This window comes from Mus caroli, unplaced genomic scaffold (genome assembly GCF_978045245.1).
Source record: "Mus caroli unplaced genomic scaffold, Mus_caroli_1 scaffold_6, whole genome shotgun sequence".
NCBI lineage: Eukaryota > Metazoa > Chordata > Mammalia > Rodentia > Muridae > Mus > Mus caroli.
Window position 1 is genome coordinate 36,164,505 of NW_028227261.1, and position 16,914 is coordinate 36,181,418.

At 39.0% G+C, this 16,914-nt stretch overlaps 1 protein-coding gene across 6 annotated transcripts in view; it reads right to left on the minus strand.

Annotated features, from left to right (window-relative positions):
- Scmh1 (Scm polycomb group protein homolog 1) overlaps positions 1–16,914 on the minus strand; it is a 112,254-nt gene that overhangs the window by 40,760 nt on the left and 54,580 nt on the right. For all 6 annotated transcript variants that reach the window (XM_085839010.1, XM_021160806.3, XM_085839011.1 and 3 more), the window contains 4 exons: positions 16,549–16,619; positions 13,402–13,636; positions 8,504–8,592; positions 2,418–2,661 (listed from right to left, as the gene is read on the minus strand). In XM_085839010.1, coding sequence (XP_085695136.1) covers positions 2,418–2,661; positions 8,504–8,592; positions 13,402–13,636; positions 16,549–16,619 — 639 coding nt within the window. The remainder of the gene's footprint in view (positions 1–2,417; positions 2,662–8,503; positions 8,593–13,401; positions 13,637–16,548; positions 16,620–16,914) is intronic.

Genomic DNA, 16,914 nt, shown 5'->3' on the forward strand with positions numbered 1-16,914 from the left:
TCATTTTGCTCATGTATGTTATTAACAGCACAGTGTCAGTGGTTTTCTCTGTATACTTGTAATCTTTTTCCATACATGGCTCCTTCTTATTCCCCAAGGCTGCAACTGAAAACTTTACAAACTTTCCTGAAAAAGAAAATTCTCCACAAATAAATCTGGGGGGATGATAGACCTATAGCATTTTTTCAATGATAGCAATGGTACCATGGATGTGTATTTATGTTAGGATTTTTTTCAAAATATACATTTAAAACATGACCTTCTTTGTGTTGATTGAAACCGGGATCTCGCTCATGCTATGGCACATATACCACCGAACTTGTGATAGCTCTATCCACTGAAGTGACCTTATTTCATGAAAGCAGGAAGACTGTCCATTTGTGTCACTGCTGAATCCTCAGCTTGGTTTACAGTTGGCATCCAATAAGTAGATAATTAATCAATGTTTTGTATAAATGTTTAGAAAAGAAATGCTGAAACAATAGGGTAATTTTCCATTCTTTCAGATTTACTAATATGCTTTAGACTTAAGATAATGGAGCTATTATTTTTGCTCCCAAGAGTATCTATCTTAAAATCTCTCTTGGATATGATTAACCAGCCTGGCTCCATCTTAGGCTTGAAAGCCATCTCATAGTAAAGACAAACTAGGTTCATTCCTGTTAATGATTTAATCTGTTTTTCAAGGATTGAGCTGTTCCAGGAAATGGCAACTCAACTGTACCTTTGTTTCAGGAGCTTGTGATGATCACCTTGTTATGTTCATGTTCTGCTTCTGCAACCCCTTCCTATTTGCCTGACATCCCCTGCACACACCCAACTTCTCTGCTATAAAAAGTCTTATCTCACCTATGTCCAATTCTCATCTCTTGAACCCTACCTTTAAAGGGAGACAGCCTGTGTACGTAAAAAAAAAAAAAAAAAAAAAAAAAGCTTGCTTTTATTAATTTGGCCATGATTTGGGTCAGTCATCTTTCTCCTTACATCTGTAAAATTAACAGATGATCTCTACTATCATTATTACAAGCATTGTTGTGTATGTGGCGCTACTGTAATATGGTATACATATTCCTGCATTTGTATGGTTAATTTTATAGCAATGGTATTATAACAATGCTGATGTAGTCTAGTATAACATGTATAATATAAGTAATGATAATAAGTACAGCATATAATAGCTATAATAATAGCCACAGAAATACTTCGTTCCTTCTTAGAATGGGGAACAAAATACCCATGGAAAGAGTTACAGAGACAAGTTTGGAGCTGAGACTGAAGGAAGGACCATCCAGAGACTGCCCCACCCGGGGATCCATCCCATAAACAACCACCAAAACCAGACACTAGTGTATATGCCAACAAGATTTTGCTGACAGGACCCCAATATAGCTGTCTTCTGTGAGACTATGCCAGTGCCTGGCAAATACAGAAGTGGATGCTCACAGTCATCTATTGGATGGAACACACGGTCCCCAATGAAGGAGCTAGAGAAAGTACCTAAGGAGTGGAAGGGGTCTGCAACCCTACAGGACAAACAACAATATGAACTAACCAGTATCCCCCAGACCTCGTGTCTCTAGCTGCCTATGTAGCAGAGGATGGCCTAGTCACCCATCAATGGGAGGAGAGGCCCTAGGTCTTGTGAAGATTATATGTCCCAGTTTAGGGAAATGCCAGGGCCAGGAATTGGGGAGTGGGTGGGTTGGGGAGCAGGGGGAGGGGGAGGGTATGGGGAATTTTCGAAGAGGAAATTAGGAAAGGGGGTAGCATTTGAAATGTAAATGAAGAAAATATCTAATAAAAAAAGAAAGTGAAAAACAAAAACAAAAACAAAAAAGAAAAAAAATGGCCACAGAAATAAAACAGAAATTGTCTTGGAGCTTGCTATTTTGCAGATGTGGGCATTTTGTCCATGTGATTTCATTTATTTCTCTCAGGAATTTTTTGAAGTAGGTGTTCTTTTATAAACGGGCATTTGAGGTTTAGAGGTGAATTAGCTGCTAGTGACAGGCAGAGGTATGGCCTATCCTCTTATTCCAAAGGTTCTACTTCGTCAACAGTGTTTCCTAGCTCACTACACAATTCTCAACCCTTGGAGGCTGAGAATGACACTTCTAAACTTTTAAATGTGTTAGGAGCAAAAGCAGGAATTGCCTGAGAATAGGTTGGGCTATTTAGAAGAGAGAATTTTTTACTTTTCCCCAAATTTCATATCTGGCTTAATTTGACCTTACTCTTGATCTGTTAGTGATTATTCTCTGGAAGCCCTTGGTTGGTTTGTACCTAAGGAGTCAGCCCTCATTCTTCTCCTGCCTACAGTGAAGCATGCTAGCACAGACACACTGACCACACTAAACCTGGACGACTCCTCCTATTAGCTAAGGTCTGGCTTCAGGCAACTACAGGTGGCTCTTTACCTTTGGTGCCAGGTGGCTGCAGGTTATCTCCAGTCAAAGAACACCAGCCCACAGGAAAGATGTCCCGGGAGTCAAAGCGGCACCAGTAGTCAAATGCGCCTCGCCACCCATCAAAGGTGACTAGCACCTCTGAGCCTCGAACTTCTCCAATAGTGGCTGGGCAAATGAAATGAGGGTTCTTTCTGTCTACAGCTTCTAATTTCATTCCCATTTTGAAGAAGTTGTGGGAAGGTGATGGTGGCTCCTAAATGAAAAACAGAAATATTCAGACCTTTTTCTAATGTGTGAGGTAGCTACACAGATCAAACTGCAAATAAATTCACTGTCCACTCTGTTCTTTTCTCCTCATAAGAACCTGGTTGGAAGTGCCTCTCTACTATGTCATTCTTTTGTTTGTTTGTTTGGGGTTTTTTTGTTTTTGTTTTTGTTTTTTTGAGACAGGGTTTCTCTGTATATCCCTGGCTGTCCTGGAACTCACTCTGCAGACCAGGCTGGCCTCGAACTCAGTAATTCACCTGCCTCTGCTTCCCAAGTGCTGGGATTAAAGGCATGCACCACCATGCCTGGCTACTTTGCCATTCTTTAGCTTTATTTTGAGTTGTTCTTTCTCCTTCATCCTTCAAATGAATTAATTGACTTTTGCAGTTAAGATAAAAAAAAAAAAAAAAACAACAACAACCTTACTTGGATCTTGACTGGAACTGCAGTGCATTTATAGATTGATTTGGGAAGAAATAGCGTTTATTACTGATAACTTTAAACCTTATCTATGCACCTGATTCCCTTCTTCCATTTAAAACTTCTTTAATACAGACTTCTCTTTTATACAAAATTTAAATATCTTCTATAAATATATCATGCTTTAATTTTTGTTACATTTATTTATTTTGTGTGTGGGTATATGTGGAGGTGTACTACTATAGTATACATGTTAAAGCACAAATTATGGGAGTTGGTTTCTTCTAACACCTGAGTCCCAGGGATAAAAGTTGGGTTGTCAGGGTTGGCAGCAAGCATCTTTACCCACTGAGCCCCTCATGTTGTTTACAAACATTTGTTCTAGGTATATTAATGTCCCATTGTTACCATGAATGGTATTTAAATTTTTTTATTATTAAACAATTAGTTAAAGTAGAAATGAATAATGTCTTAAAAGTTGATCAATGCTCTTGGTATATGAATTTTTGCCTGCTTTAGTTATCAACCACTGAGCAATATACAAGAAAGTATTTCCTACTGATTGCAGATTTTCCAGTTTTGTTGTGTTTTGTAGGCTGAGGCTCTCTGAGCAAACCATCTTGATCCGAGCAGCTGCAGCTGCTTACAATAGAACACCACTAGCAGCCTGGTGATGTTCCCTCAGAAAAGGCAAGGAAGAGTCACTGAATCCTCTCCTGAGATTAGCTCCCTTTTGTACCTCAGTCATTTTTATGCAATTCTGCCATAACTGCATTTAGTTTTAGGGTCTAGCAAGGTACTAGAGAACACAGGATGGGGAAGGTTAACTGGAGAGAGGAGCTCCACCCATCTATGTAGATACGTGGAAGACATCACCCATGCTGGATGAAGAAAGCTTTCCAATGCAGCTGCTGTGAGGTCACACATGTTTTGTAAGCAACCCCATGTTCTACAGCATGCTCAACTGACTCACTGGATTCCTAGGCTGGACTTGGCTTTGTCACTGGGTCTTTTTTTTTTTTAAGATCTATTTATTTATTATATGCAAGTACACTGTAGCTGTCTTCAGACACTCCAGAAGAGGGCATCAGATTTCATTACGGATGGTTGTGAGCCACCATGTGGTTGCTGGGATTTGAACTTGGGACCTTCAGAAGAACAATCGGCGCTCTTAACCACTGAGCCATCTCATCCCCCTGTCACTGGGTCTTATAAGGAGAGGTCTTATAAGAAAATATTGCTATATTTTCCTAGGAAAGGAATTGCCACATCACCATTGATTATCATTTTCTTTTTCATGGACTCTAAGGCTATTTTTAAAGGGCATATGTACTACGATGATTGCTTTGTTTTCTTGGTGAACTCTTACTTTTAACTCAGCACCTAGTGACTTCTTTAATGCTTTTTAGTATCAACATCTCTGTTCTATTCTATATAAATTTTATCTTGATAAAGGTTTGCCTGGTACTATCTCTTATGTTTTTACACTGCCAATATATATTTTTTTGATATAGAGCTTTACTATGCAGCCATGGCCAGCCTAGAGCTTGCTATATAGACTAGGCTGTCCTTGTAATAGAGATCCGCCTGCCTCTGTCTCTGCCTCCCGAGTGCCAGGATTAAAGGTGTATGCTATCATGTTCAATGGCTACTATCAATATTTTTATGTTACTATGCCTTAATATGTCTATTACAAATAGTATGTTGTAATTAAAAAGTTTCTCGGCTGAGCGTGGTGGCGCACGCCTTTAATCCCAGCACTCGAGAGGCAGAGGCAGGAGGATTTCTGAGTTCGAGGCCAGCCTGGTCTACAAAGTGAGTGCCAGGACAGCCAGGGCTACACAGAGAAACCCTGTCTCGAAAAAAAAAAAACAAACAAAAAAAAAAAACAAAAGCAAAACAAAACAAAACAAAAGTTTCTCATGATGATTGTAACAATATTTATTTACTTGTGTTTTGAGAAGTCTTGATATGTTTCCCAAGTTTGACCCAAATTCTTGGGCTCAAGGGATTCTCCCATCTCAGCTTTCTGAAAACTTGAACTACAAGCAGGTTACACTAAGCCCATCTGAATTTATTACAGAGATCTTACTGCCTATGTTTCTTTTTTTTTTTTTTTTTTTTTTTTTGGTTTTTGGAGACAGGGTTTCTCTTTATAGCTCTGGCTGTCCTGGAGCTCACTTTGTAGACCAGGTTGGCCTCGAACTCAGAAATCCGCCTGCCTCTGCCTCCCGAGTGCTGGGATTAAAGGCGTGCGCCACCACGCCCGGCTGCCTATGTTTCTACTTAATTTTATTTATGTTTTTTTTTTTAATTTTTTTCAACAAACTACATTTCCCTCACTTTCTCTTCACTGACTGAGAAGTTAAACACTCTATGTATAGTTGTTTGGTGGATTCCTTTAAGATCTTAACTGTACGGCTAATTCAAAAAATCTAAAACATCTCTTAAAAATTTTCCCCCTTTTCTCCTTTACCAACTCAGAAGTTATTCTATTTATAATCTTTTGTAGATTCCTTAAGAATTTAACTGTATAGATGACATACAAAATCTACCTCATCTTTATATATAGTCCTAGACAATGGAAGAGCTTTAGACTGTTTTAACTACTTCTGGGTTATAAAGGGATAAGTAAGTAATTTCTATGTTGCTTTTACTCCCAGTTAACCACTTTGTTATTATACTTAGAACATACAATAGTCTACATGAAAACAAACCCATTTCTTCACCAACTCTTCTTGTGTCTCATCCTTACCTTGTGGTTCAATTGCTTTCTTTCTGAAACATACCCAACATGGCTATGCTACACTCTACCTGCACTCGTTTGTTTGATAGTCTGATTTTCACTTCCATTCTGAAATGACAGTGTAGTTGGAGATCAGCTTCAAGGTAGATGACTTAGTATTTGGAAACACTTTGGCTTGAACTGCTGCTGTGGAGAAATATGCTGTGGTCAATGTAACCACTCTGAAGGCATCCTGCTGATTACATGCTCAGATCTTCTGTATTGGCCTTCACTTTCTAGTTATAACAATGCCTCATTCTTACAGTATTTGTATCTATTACACATGCTGGAAAACTTATGATCTCTTCAAATATTACTTCCCTTTTACTCAACTCATCTTTCTGAGTTTCAGGATTTCCACATATGCTGCCTCCTTATATTCTTCTCATTTTTTTCTCCTTAGTGTGTATTTCTCCATGTTATAGTCTGAGGGGGTAACTTCATACATACATACATACACATATATATGTATGTATATGTGTATATATATATATATATGTATATATATACACACACACACACATACATACACACACACACATATATATACATACATATATATTATGGTGGATGTCTTTTTAATCTTTAATTTTAAAGGTTTGAAATTTCTGTTTTATTTTCAGATGTTTGCTTTTGTCCTTTTAAAAATGTGGCATTTAAAATAGGATATTTTGAGCTAGTGAGATGGCTCGGTGGTTATAGACACTTGCTGACAAGTCTTATCTGTAACCTGAGTTTCATCCCCGGGACCCAAAAAATGGAAGGAGAGAGAACATGCTCCTACAAGTTGTCCCTGACCTCCATATAAGTATGAATGGCATGTACCTCTCCCCACAAAATAAAATATGTAAAGATAAATTTAAAACCAAAAGTTTCTTTCTTCTTTCTTCTTCTAGTTCTTCAGGCAAAATACTTACCTTATACATACCCTTTAGCTGATATTTGTACTGTCTGAAACTACTTTGAGTGTGTAGTGTTTGTTACATTTGTACCATGTAAGAGATGTGTTTTGAAAGTTTCTGAGATTTCTGTAAGGCAGGACCCAGTGGTCATTCTGAGCAGTCTTCACTGAATTACTGTGACATCAAACCATCTAGAGAGTTTGGGGTTTGCTTCTGCCAGGCACCAAGCAATACCTTCATATAACTTTGAAGTCCCTGGACAACCCAACCCCAGGGGAGAAGAGTAATCAAAGGTGGCTGCATCCCACCCCTTCCCAGAGTCTCTTCCTTAGAAATGTCATTATCTTTTTCACATAAGAGATAAAAATTTAACAGATCCGGCCAGGCTCTAAGATCTACTTTATTCTGGCATGGGTTCAAGACTAATCTTGTGCTTTACCATGGGTATATAAAAGCAAGATTCTATAAAGTAAGATTGGCAGAGCACCCAAGACAGTCATGAATTTATCACATGTTTTTAACACTGTTGCTTTTCTTACTTTCTAGTGAGCACCACACAGCACGAGGAGCTTTCCCTACATAACTACCTCACAGTCTAAGGTATTTATCACTGAAAGAGGCTTCAAGTGGCCTAATATATTATATTTGGAAACCAGAGTTTCCCCATGATTTAGCTTTAACTAGCAACACAGGTAAGCCTAGCTCAGTCATCTCTACAGGGACTCTCAGCCCACTAGAGAAGTCAACTATCAACAGGCTAATGTTTTCTCCTTTTGAGGTACAGAAAGAATAAACACAGGTTACTACTCCTGCTCTGCCCCTCGCTAGCTGTGTGACCCTTACTCAGAAGCAAGCTTCCTAGGGGCTGGAGAGCCGGCTTAGCAGGTAAGAATGCAGGTTGCTCTTTCAGAGGACCCAGGTTTGGCTTCCAGCACCTACATGGTGGTTCATAAACATTTGTAACTCTAGTTCCAGGGAATCTGACATCCTTTTCTGGCCTTTGGGGGCACTAGGCATGTATGTGGTACACATACATGTATGTGGCCAAATCCCCCCCAAACAAAAAAACAAATAAAGGCAATTAAAAATTTTTAAGTATGCTTCTTTAGTTGTTGAGTTTAATAATTCTTAGTATATATAAGCTAGAGATGCGTATTAAGTGTGATAATATATATAAGGTTACAAACATGTTATAGATAATTAACAGTTTCCTTCATGCCTCCCTACTTAGAACACAGACTACAGAACTCTGTAAGAATTGCTTTAGGATTGTATTATATTTGAGTTTTAATAAACACATCTTAATTTCTTAACAATCCTGTAAGAGTTTACTCTGCAAATAAAGTAAAAAAAAAAATCTCGGCTGGGTGGTGGTGGTCCATGCTTTCTAATCCCAGCACTCAGAAGGCAGAAGCATGTGGATCTCTAGGAGTTCTCAAAAAACCAAACCAAACCAACAACAAAAAGATATTACATTTGTTTGTTATTGGCAGCTAGAACCCACAAACCAGGAATACTGTCTCATTATTGCATTTTAATATAATTCACTGAAGATAACACCCACTTCACAGGTGTTTTAAAAAATCTTCTACTGAACTAGTTTTTGAGAAGCATTCTCATGCCACAGAAATAAAGGAGACAACAGAGACTCAGAAATTGATGGAAGGCAAATACTTGATCTTATGAAGCTTACAGCTGGTGATAGCTGAGGGACAGTATACCTTATGGAAAATCTTGATGGGAGCCATCTCTGCTCCATTTAGTGTCTTCAAAAGGAACATGGGCCAAGAGGAGGCATTCAGCCGAAATCCTGCAGTAAATATAATGGAGAACAGGTTAAGAAATGTTCTCAAACACAAGGTGGTATCTAGCTATTCCTGCTGGTCCTATGCTGTGACAGTCACAGAATCAGAGGCCCTAGAGAAGGGTTTAAAAGCTGCACAGAAGAAGTGGCTCAGACAGATGAACGAAAGGAGGCCCTTTGGAGGGAATGCAAATTTATCCAAGATAATGCAGCAAATAAGTAGTACAACATTTTAAAGAAAGGTCACTGAGAATCTTCCATCTCATTTGAAACATGAGGAGCTAAAAAATCCTTTCAGACATATAGGGGTATCAGCACAACAGCCAATGTATACTGAATGTAGCATTCACTTCACATACCACACAACATATAAAATAATACCATAAGACACACACAATGATTTATCCCCAGTTTATAGAAGATGAGATGGAGATAAGAGTGGTAGGTTGTCCAAGGTCACATTAGTGTAGTGGGGACAGATTTCAATACATGATGGTTTGCCCTATCTTTAAAAAAATTATTTATGATCCCAGTATTAATCCCAATGCAGTCATCTGTCCCCATTCCCACCACCCTCATCCACTCTTCCTCCATTTCCCTTCAGAAAAGGGAAGGCCTCCCAGGCATATCACCCAAATATGGCATGTCAAGTTGCAATAGGATTAGGTATTTCCCCCTCATATTAATGCTGGATGAGGCAACCCATCCTCATTAGGATAAAACAGGGTTCCAAAAGCAGGCAAAAGAGTCAGAGACAGTCCCTTCTATTACTATTAGGAGTCCTACAACACCAAGCTACACCTATGCAGAGGGCCTACATCAGATTGGGCAGTTCAGTCTCTCTGAGTTCATGTTAGTAGATTTTGTGGGTTTTCTTGACTCCCCTGTCTTCTATAATCCTTTCTCCACCATTCTACAGACTTCATCAAGCTCTGCCTAATGTTTGTTAGACTTATAGTTGTTTACTTCATTACCTCCTAGCAAACATCTTTCAGGGTAGAAGGGCCAGATACACATGTTGAAAAGGCAGTATCTTATTCCATGGCTTTCCAGGTGATGTGGATCTCTCCCCATCCAAATTCAAGAGAATAGGAAATTTGTTTCAATACTCTTGAAGTCATAGATCTGAGTTTTACATTGAAAAGGAACTTGGGTGTCAGAAGTTAATGGTTGATTCACAGTGTTAATTCCATTTAATTATCACACAAGCCATTAGTACTAAAGCTTACTAATGATGTTTCAGGTGAAACGACTTGAGGTTAAAATTAAGGTAAAGTAAATTATCCTTGGCCACACAATATTAAGTCAGTCCTGACACAGCCTGCTTTGTGCTCACTTGGCTAGGATCATTTCAAAATCTTCAAGAAGCCATTCCAAGAGTTTCCAGGTGTTCCTGAGGTTGTGGGAGTCATTGGAGAAGTAGAGTCCAGCTGTTTAGTGAACTATCATGTCACGGATTTAAATGTAGATCGACAGAGCTGTACTCTTAATTAGAATTTGAACCCTCTGGTGGCAAGCCATAGAACATTACTATAGATAACAGGTGGATCCACTCCCACTCTACCATTACCAATGTCTTGTGTAACTAGCTTTGGTTATGGCTATCAATAAGACTCCATGGCACCTAGTCTCGGCTCTCCTCTCTGAAGAGCTTGGCATGTGAATGTGCATACAGAGGTGTCATTAACTCATTAGTCCTATGGACTTTCCTCTGCTTTCCCTATTTCTGTATTTGCCAGACAAGATGCTGACCCAAAGCACTACTTTCCAAGCATGCTTTGGGGTTATCAAAGTTTCAGCCCAAGAGTGCAAGAAAGAAGAAACAGAACTAGAGAAGTACTCAGGAGGAGACTATATGGGAAGAATTGCACCTACAACTCAGATTTCACTGGCAATAGGAGTTGTGACTGATCTTGATGTAGGCCAAAGGTGCAGATGTGGTCCAACAAACATTTCTTGCATTATCAATGCCAAGAGCCTTGCTGCAGACTAGGTCAGTGAAAACTTTAAAAATTACCTTTATAAAATAAGCATTTAAGGCACCATGATAAAAGCTGCTTCTCTCTAATATTTTGACTGGTTTTCTTCAATAAAAATTTACAAATTTCTATAAAGTTCAATAAACAATCGATATATCTTTGGAAAAAAAATCTCTCCACTGATCCTGAAAGCTATATAGCAAAGAAAACAATTGAACAATATAGACCACACACAGAGTTCCTTTCACATAGCATAGCACATACCTATCAGATGGTAGCCAACGTTGCTGAGCAGTTTATTCTATCATGTTTAGTTCTGCTCTAAACCAGTGTCTCACAAATTTGGACAGTGGAACCTTCAGGGGCAATTTACAGGTTCTATCTGTTTTACTACCCAAATTCTGACTTTACCAATCTAAAACCTAGATAAAGAAATTACTTAAAGCTCCCTAGTGATTTTAGCAGATATCCAAGTTTTAGACCTACTGCTCCAGAAGCACTGTTTAAACACAATATTGAGAAGAACGGATCAATAATAGTTCTGAGGGAAAGTTGCCATCTTTGAACCATGTAGTCTACGAAGAAAGGATACCAGAAAATGTGATTCATTTACACAATGGAATATTACTCAGCTATTAAAACAAGATCATGAAGTTTGCAGGCAAATGGATGGACATCAGTATGTATGTACTCACTGATAAGTGGGTATTAGCCAAAAAGTACAGAATACGTAGGATTCAACCTACAGACCAAAAGAAGTGTAACAATCAGAAATGCCAAGTGAGGAGGCTTCAATCCCACTTAGAAAGGGGAAGGAAATAATCACGGGAGGTGGAGGGAGGGAGGGACCTGAGTGGGAGAGGGAAAGGGGAAGGGGAAAGGGGGACAGGAGAGAAGCCCAGAGGGTCAAGAGAAGGAATGGAAACAAGCAGCCTTGGGGAATGGGAGGCAGGGGGACCCTTTAGAAAGTATCAGAGACCCAGGAGGTGAGACACTCTCAGGACTCATTAGGAGTGACCTTAACCAAAATGTCCAGCACTGGGGAGAGGGAACTCAAAGAGTCTACCTCCTGTAGATAGACAGGGCCTCAAGTGTAGGGTCAGGGTTAACTAAGACACAGTCAAAGTTTCTGACTCAGAATTGTTCCTGTCTAAAAGAACTGCAGGGACAAAAATGGAGAAGAGACTGAAGGAAAGGCAGTCCAACTTAGTATCCATCTCATGGGGGGGGGACACCAAGGCCTGACACTACTATGCTATGATGTGCTTATAGACAGGAACCATGAGAGAGACCTACTAGCAGCTGACTATGACAGAAGCAGATACTTACACCCAACCATTGGACTCAAGGCACAGACCCCTATGATTGAATTGGGGGAAGGATTGAAGAAGATGAAAGGGAGAGTGACCCCATAGAAGACCAGCAGTCTTACCCATAACCCAGGGACTGAGCCACCAACCAGGCAGCATACATGGGCTGGTCTGAGGCCCCTGGCACAAATAATAGCAGAGGTTTCCTTGATCTGTCTCCAACAGAGGACTTAAGAGAAAGGACTGAAGGAGCTGAAGGGGTTTGCAACCCCATAAGAAGAACAAAAATATCAACCAACCAGAGCCCCCGCTCTCCCCCGCCTCCCAGCTCCCTAGGACTGAACAACATCCAAGGAGTACACATAGAAGGACCCATGGCTCCAGCTGCATATGTAGTAGAGGATGACCTTGTCGGACATCAATGAGAGGAGAGGCTCTTGGTCCTGTGAAGACTCAATGCCCCAGTGTAGGGGAATGCAAGGGCGGGGAGACAAGAGTGGGTGGGTGGGTTGGGGAACATCCTCATAGAAGCAGTTACAAAAATAAAAAGAATTTATTTATTAAAAGTGATAATGTGGCATAGCTATGTTTTAAAAATATTCTTGCCTATGAGACATACTGTTTCATGATAAGGTAACACTATATTGTACTTAGGACAGAAACAACCAAGTACAGGTAAAATAGAGTACACAATGATAATTGTAACAATAGAAGACTGACATAATTGTGTTGTTTTCTTTACTTTTGTACATACATGAAAGTTTCCCACATATTTTTTTTACATGGAAGAAAAATGTTAAAACTCTTTCAAATGATACATATCCCCTGAGCACAGTTAATATATAGCTCAGCATCCTGAAAGGAAAATGTCCCAGAGCCCATAACTTATCACTCCATCTTATGAAGACTCACCACAATTAATAGTTAACTGTCAATAACTGATGAGGTGGCTTGATTTTCTCAGGTACTGAGAAAACAAAAAGAATGACTATGATCTAAAGGAGAAGTGTAACTATTAGTTTAACTAAAAGAATAGATGGATCCTTAATGAGAAAATTCCAATGGCCAAGTAAGAACTGGGAGAGAAGAACTGGGGGAGAGGACCAGGTATCCTTTCCTCCAGGTGAATTTTCTCTCTCATCTTTTTTTGGATTTGATAAGAGCTTTATGCTCCCTCTGTCTGTCTGTCTGTCTGTCTGTCTCCTTCTCTCTCTGTCTGTCTCTCACCCCTATGTTTTTGAGGTAGGTTAGATGGAGCAATCCCCTTCTGTTCTCTCAGGATCCATGAGCACTGGCACAAATGGGAAGAGCATGGTCTCTTGTTAAGTTAACCAGGGTGTGTGTGGACTATAACCCTGCACTAAGGTAAAGATAAGTCACTTTATTTTAGGTGGCCTTTCAGGGGAACTACTCTATGAAAAAGAAAAAAAAAGAGTAGGGATGTGTTCCAGACTTTTCCATAATACGATGTATTCTTTTTGGAAGCTAGCCAATTGGCCAGGGAGAGCAAGGCTCTAGATACTCACCTAGAGGGGGCTGCAGCATCCCGCCATTCTTCTCACAGTTTCCAATTGGCTGGATTTCAGAGGAGTCAACCAGTCTCCAGAAGTCATTCTTGTTGTCACTGCCATCAAGACGCAGACGAAGTCGGGCACCTGTCAATCCAACTACCGTGGCAATACAGGTGGATGTGGTGTTCCTGGGATCCTGTGCTTCCAATTTCATGCTGATCTTGAACTCATTACTTGGAGGTGTATAGGACTGAGGAGAACAAGGCAAGGGAATAGGGCAGACTACGGATAAACTGCATGTCAATAGGAATGCTAAGGAGGTGGAACTTGAAAAAAACAAGCATTTGGATTCAAACTGGCTATACACTTGGGACAGGGACAACCAGCCTTGCTTAGTCCCTGACATTTAAGAAAGGTTTTACACAAATGAAGCATGAGAAAATACAATGAAGGAAAAAAGTTACTTCCCTGTGACGTATCAAGTGTCTACTCATTACCAGTATAAGAAATGGTAGGAGTGTCTGGTGATGTCTGCTGAGCATCCACCTTTTCTACTTCTACCACACAGACCATTAGAGGTTAATTTTTTTATTTTAATATTCAATCAATTAACATAATTGACATACAGTAAACTGTACTCTTTGGTAAGTCTTGACATGGCATTACATGTACCGTATTTACCTCTGAAAGTACCATTATGATCAAAATAATGAACACACCATTATTCTTCAAGTTCTCACATGCTTCATTATACTTTCCTTTGCTAGCCCCTCCCCTTCTAATCTTACATGGAATCATGGAGGAGTACTGTTTTTATTATTAATTTTTTTAGTTAGTATAACTATTCTCCATATTGCTAAAGATATCAATATAAGTAAAGTATACCTAACCTGAAATTTTGAGATTCAAATGAGAAACTTTGTCACTGACATGCTGGTACAAGAAAATTCTGTACTTGGCATTACATGATGTGTTGAAGTCAAAATACAGACTATTAAAATATTGTATAATAATTACCTTGAGACTAGAGGCATAAGACATGTAAGAAACAATAATAAATTGCATGCTTAGATGGGTTAAATCCATAGATACCCATAAGAGTGGTGGCGCACGCCTTTAATCTCAGCACTCTGGGATTTCTGAGTTCGAGGCCAGCCTGGTCTATAAAGTGAGTTCCAGGACAGCCAGGGCTACACAGAGAAACCCTGTCTCAAAAAACCACAAAAAAAAAATCTTGTTGGATTATTTTAAATAATTAACTAGAATGCTAACAATACTGAGGCAAATTTTCTAGTTAAATTATTTATTTCTAAGGTTGATTTCTCCTTTAGTAGTATTATGTTTTCTGCCGAGGGTAAGCCACTGTGTCTGTTTGCTAACATATATGAATCCCCTTTGCTCCATTATCTTTACCCCATCTGAAGTCTTTTAAATGGGAATATCTTAGCCTCACATACTCTTTTCTCTTTCCATTCTCTTTGGGAACTCCAATTATACATCCATGTGGTGAGCAGAAGCCGGGGCTTGCTGTTCTCTTTTCTTTTATATCTGGACTCTCTGTGGTTCACTTTGGATAATTTCTGTTCCTGTGTCTCAGAGCTTAATATTTTCTTCTAACATTAATACTAACCATAGTGTTTTTAATTTTACACATAGCTGAGAGTCTTGATATATTTCATTTTTCTACTTATATTTTGAACCTATCAATTAAAATATCAGTTTAAGGTGTTTACCTGCTGTTCTGTACGGTCCTGAGTCACTTGAACCAATTAATTTTATTACTGACTGCACTCTTCTGCCTCTTTGCATGCCTAATAATCTGTGACTGCATGTTAGGTACCATGGATTTTAACACAGAGTACCAGGTATTTTATTTTTCTATAGATTTCCTGTGATTTGTTTCTATATAAAGTTTACTAAGGGCAGTTTGAGCCCTTCAAGTTTTACTTTTATGATTTTTTTTTAATGAAAGAATGGAACATTGCTCAGAGTATGACTATTTCATATTATCAAAAGGCTTCCTGAGTATTATCCCAATGCCCAATTAATGAAAGGGTTTTCCAGGAACTCTGCTCAGTCTTGTGTGAGTGATTATCAGGCTGTCTTCTAACACTTTCAGATTGATTTCCCACTGGCTGTAAATAGGTTTCTCATCCCTCAACAGCAGTACTTTCCTGAATAATTAAAGACAATTATCTGTACACCTGTTGGGTTTTGTTATGTTAAACACTCATCTTCTCTGACACGCTTCCCTGTAAATTCTAGCTACTTTAATGTGTCTGGACTCCCTGTTCCATATGCTTGAATTAGGGAGTCTGGTGGCTCAACCCAAGATTCTCTGTCCTTGGAAGATGATCTGGATCAAGGCAGTGAGAAGTCAAATCACACAGGCTTAGCTCATTTGTTTCCCATTTCTCAGATCACTGTTCAGTTGCCTGATCTTTGGTGACTTGAAAGCTATCGCTTAGTATATTTTGACTGAAAAATATTTTAGGTAAAAATATGAACTTAGACTACATTATCTCAAATAACCAGATATATGTACTTTTTCTTAGAAAACAGATAAAACCTAAGACATTGATAAGGAGTAGTTGAGGACTAAAGGAAGAACATATAGAGAACCTGTGACATCTTGCAGCTTACCAACAGTGCACTGCTTCACTCACCAACTTTATCACACACTGATATCACAAACATCCACACATTGTCTGGAACACTTAATTGTATGTGGGAAGCTCTAAATTACTCCAAAAATGTCCCTCAGCAAACTTGGGTTCAGTGTTCTTAAAGAAAGGTAAGATTGTGGCAGAGTGTTGAATACTGGAAAACACTGCTCCATATTCAAGAACCACATAAAATCCACAGTTCTCATTTCTAGCTCTCTCTGAATTAAGAGCTATAGAAAAGAAAAAAAATAAAAAGACTGAGTATAATGAGTAGCAGAATAACCTTGGAGGAAAGAAGGTGTTCCTTGGAATGAAGTTGGGGAGATGCCTGGGGCTAAATAAAACTCAGTGCCCAACTTTTACTTGAGTCATTCTAATAAAATTTTATGTTGGGATCCTTAGGTAAGAAGTCAAAGGGCTCCTACTTCATGCTCTGATTACTCAAGCACCAGAGAGCACTATCTCCCACCTACTAACCATGTTGAAAATCAATTACCTGCTTGAAGCAATGGACAGGCGCTGGGACTGAACATGTTTCTTTTAGGTATTTGTCCCAGGTAAAATGACCTGTAAAGGAAATAGAAATCTCTATCACAGTCAACTTCCTTAAAAAATGCTTTTAGGATGCATTTTACACTAAACAACAACTAAGTCATTAGTGAACTTTAAATTTAAACTTTTTTTCCCTATTTGATCTTAATCAAAGGTGATCTTAGAGGGAAGAATCCAAGTGCCCCGGGTGAGTCTTTTTAAATTAATATTTTAAAATCAGTCTTAAGATGACTTTCACTGTTTTTCATGTTAGTACTTATACTGACAGAAAATTCTCAAGTAGGATATATTAGTATACCTTATATAGGGT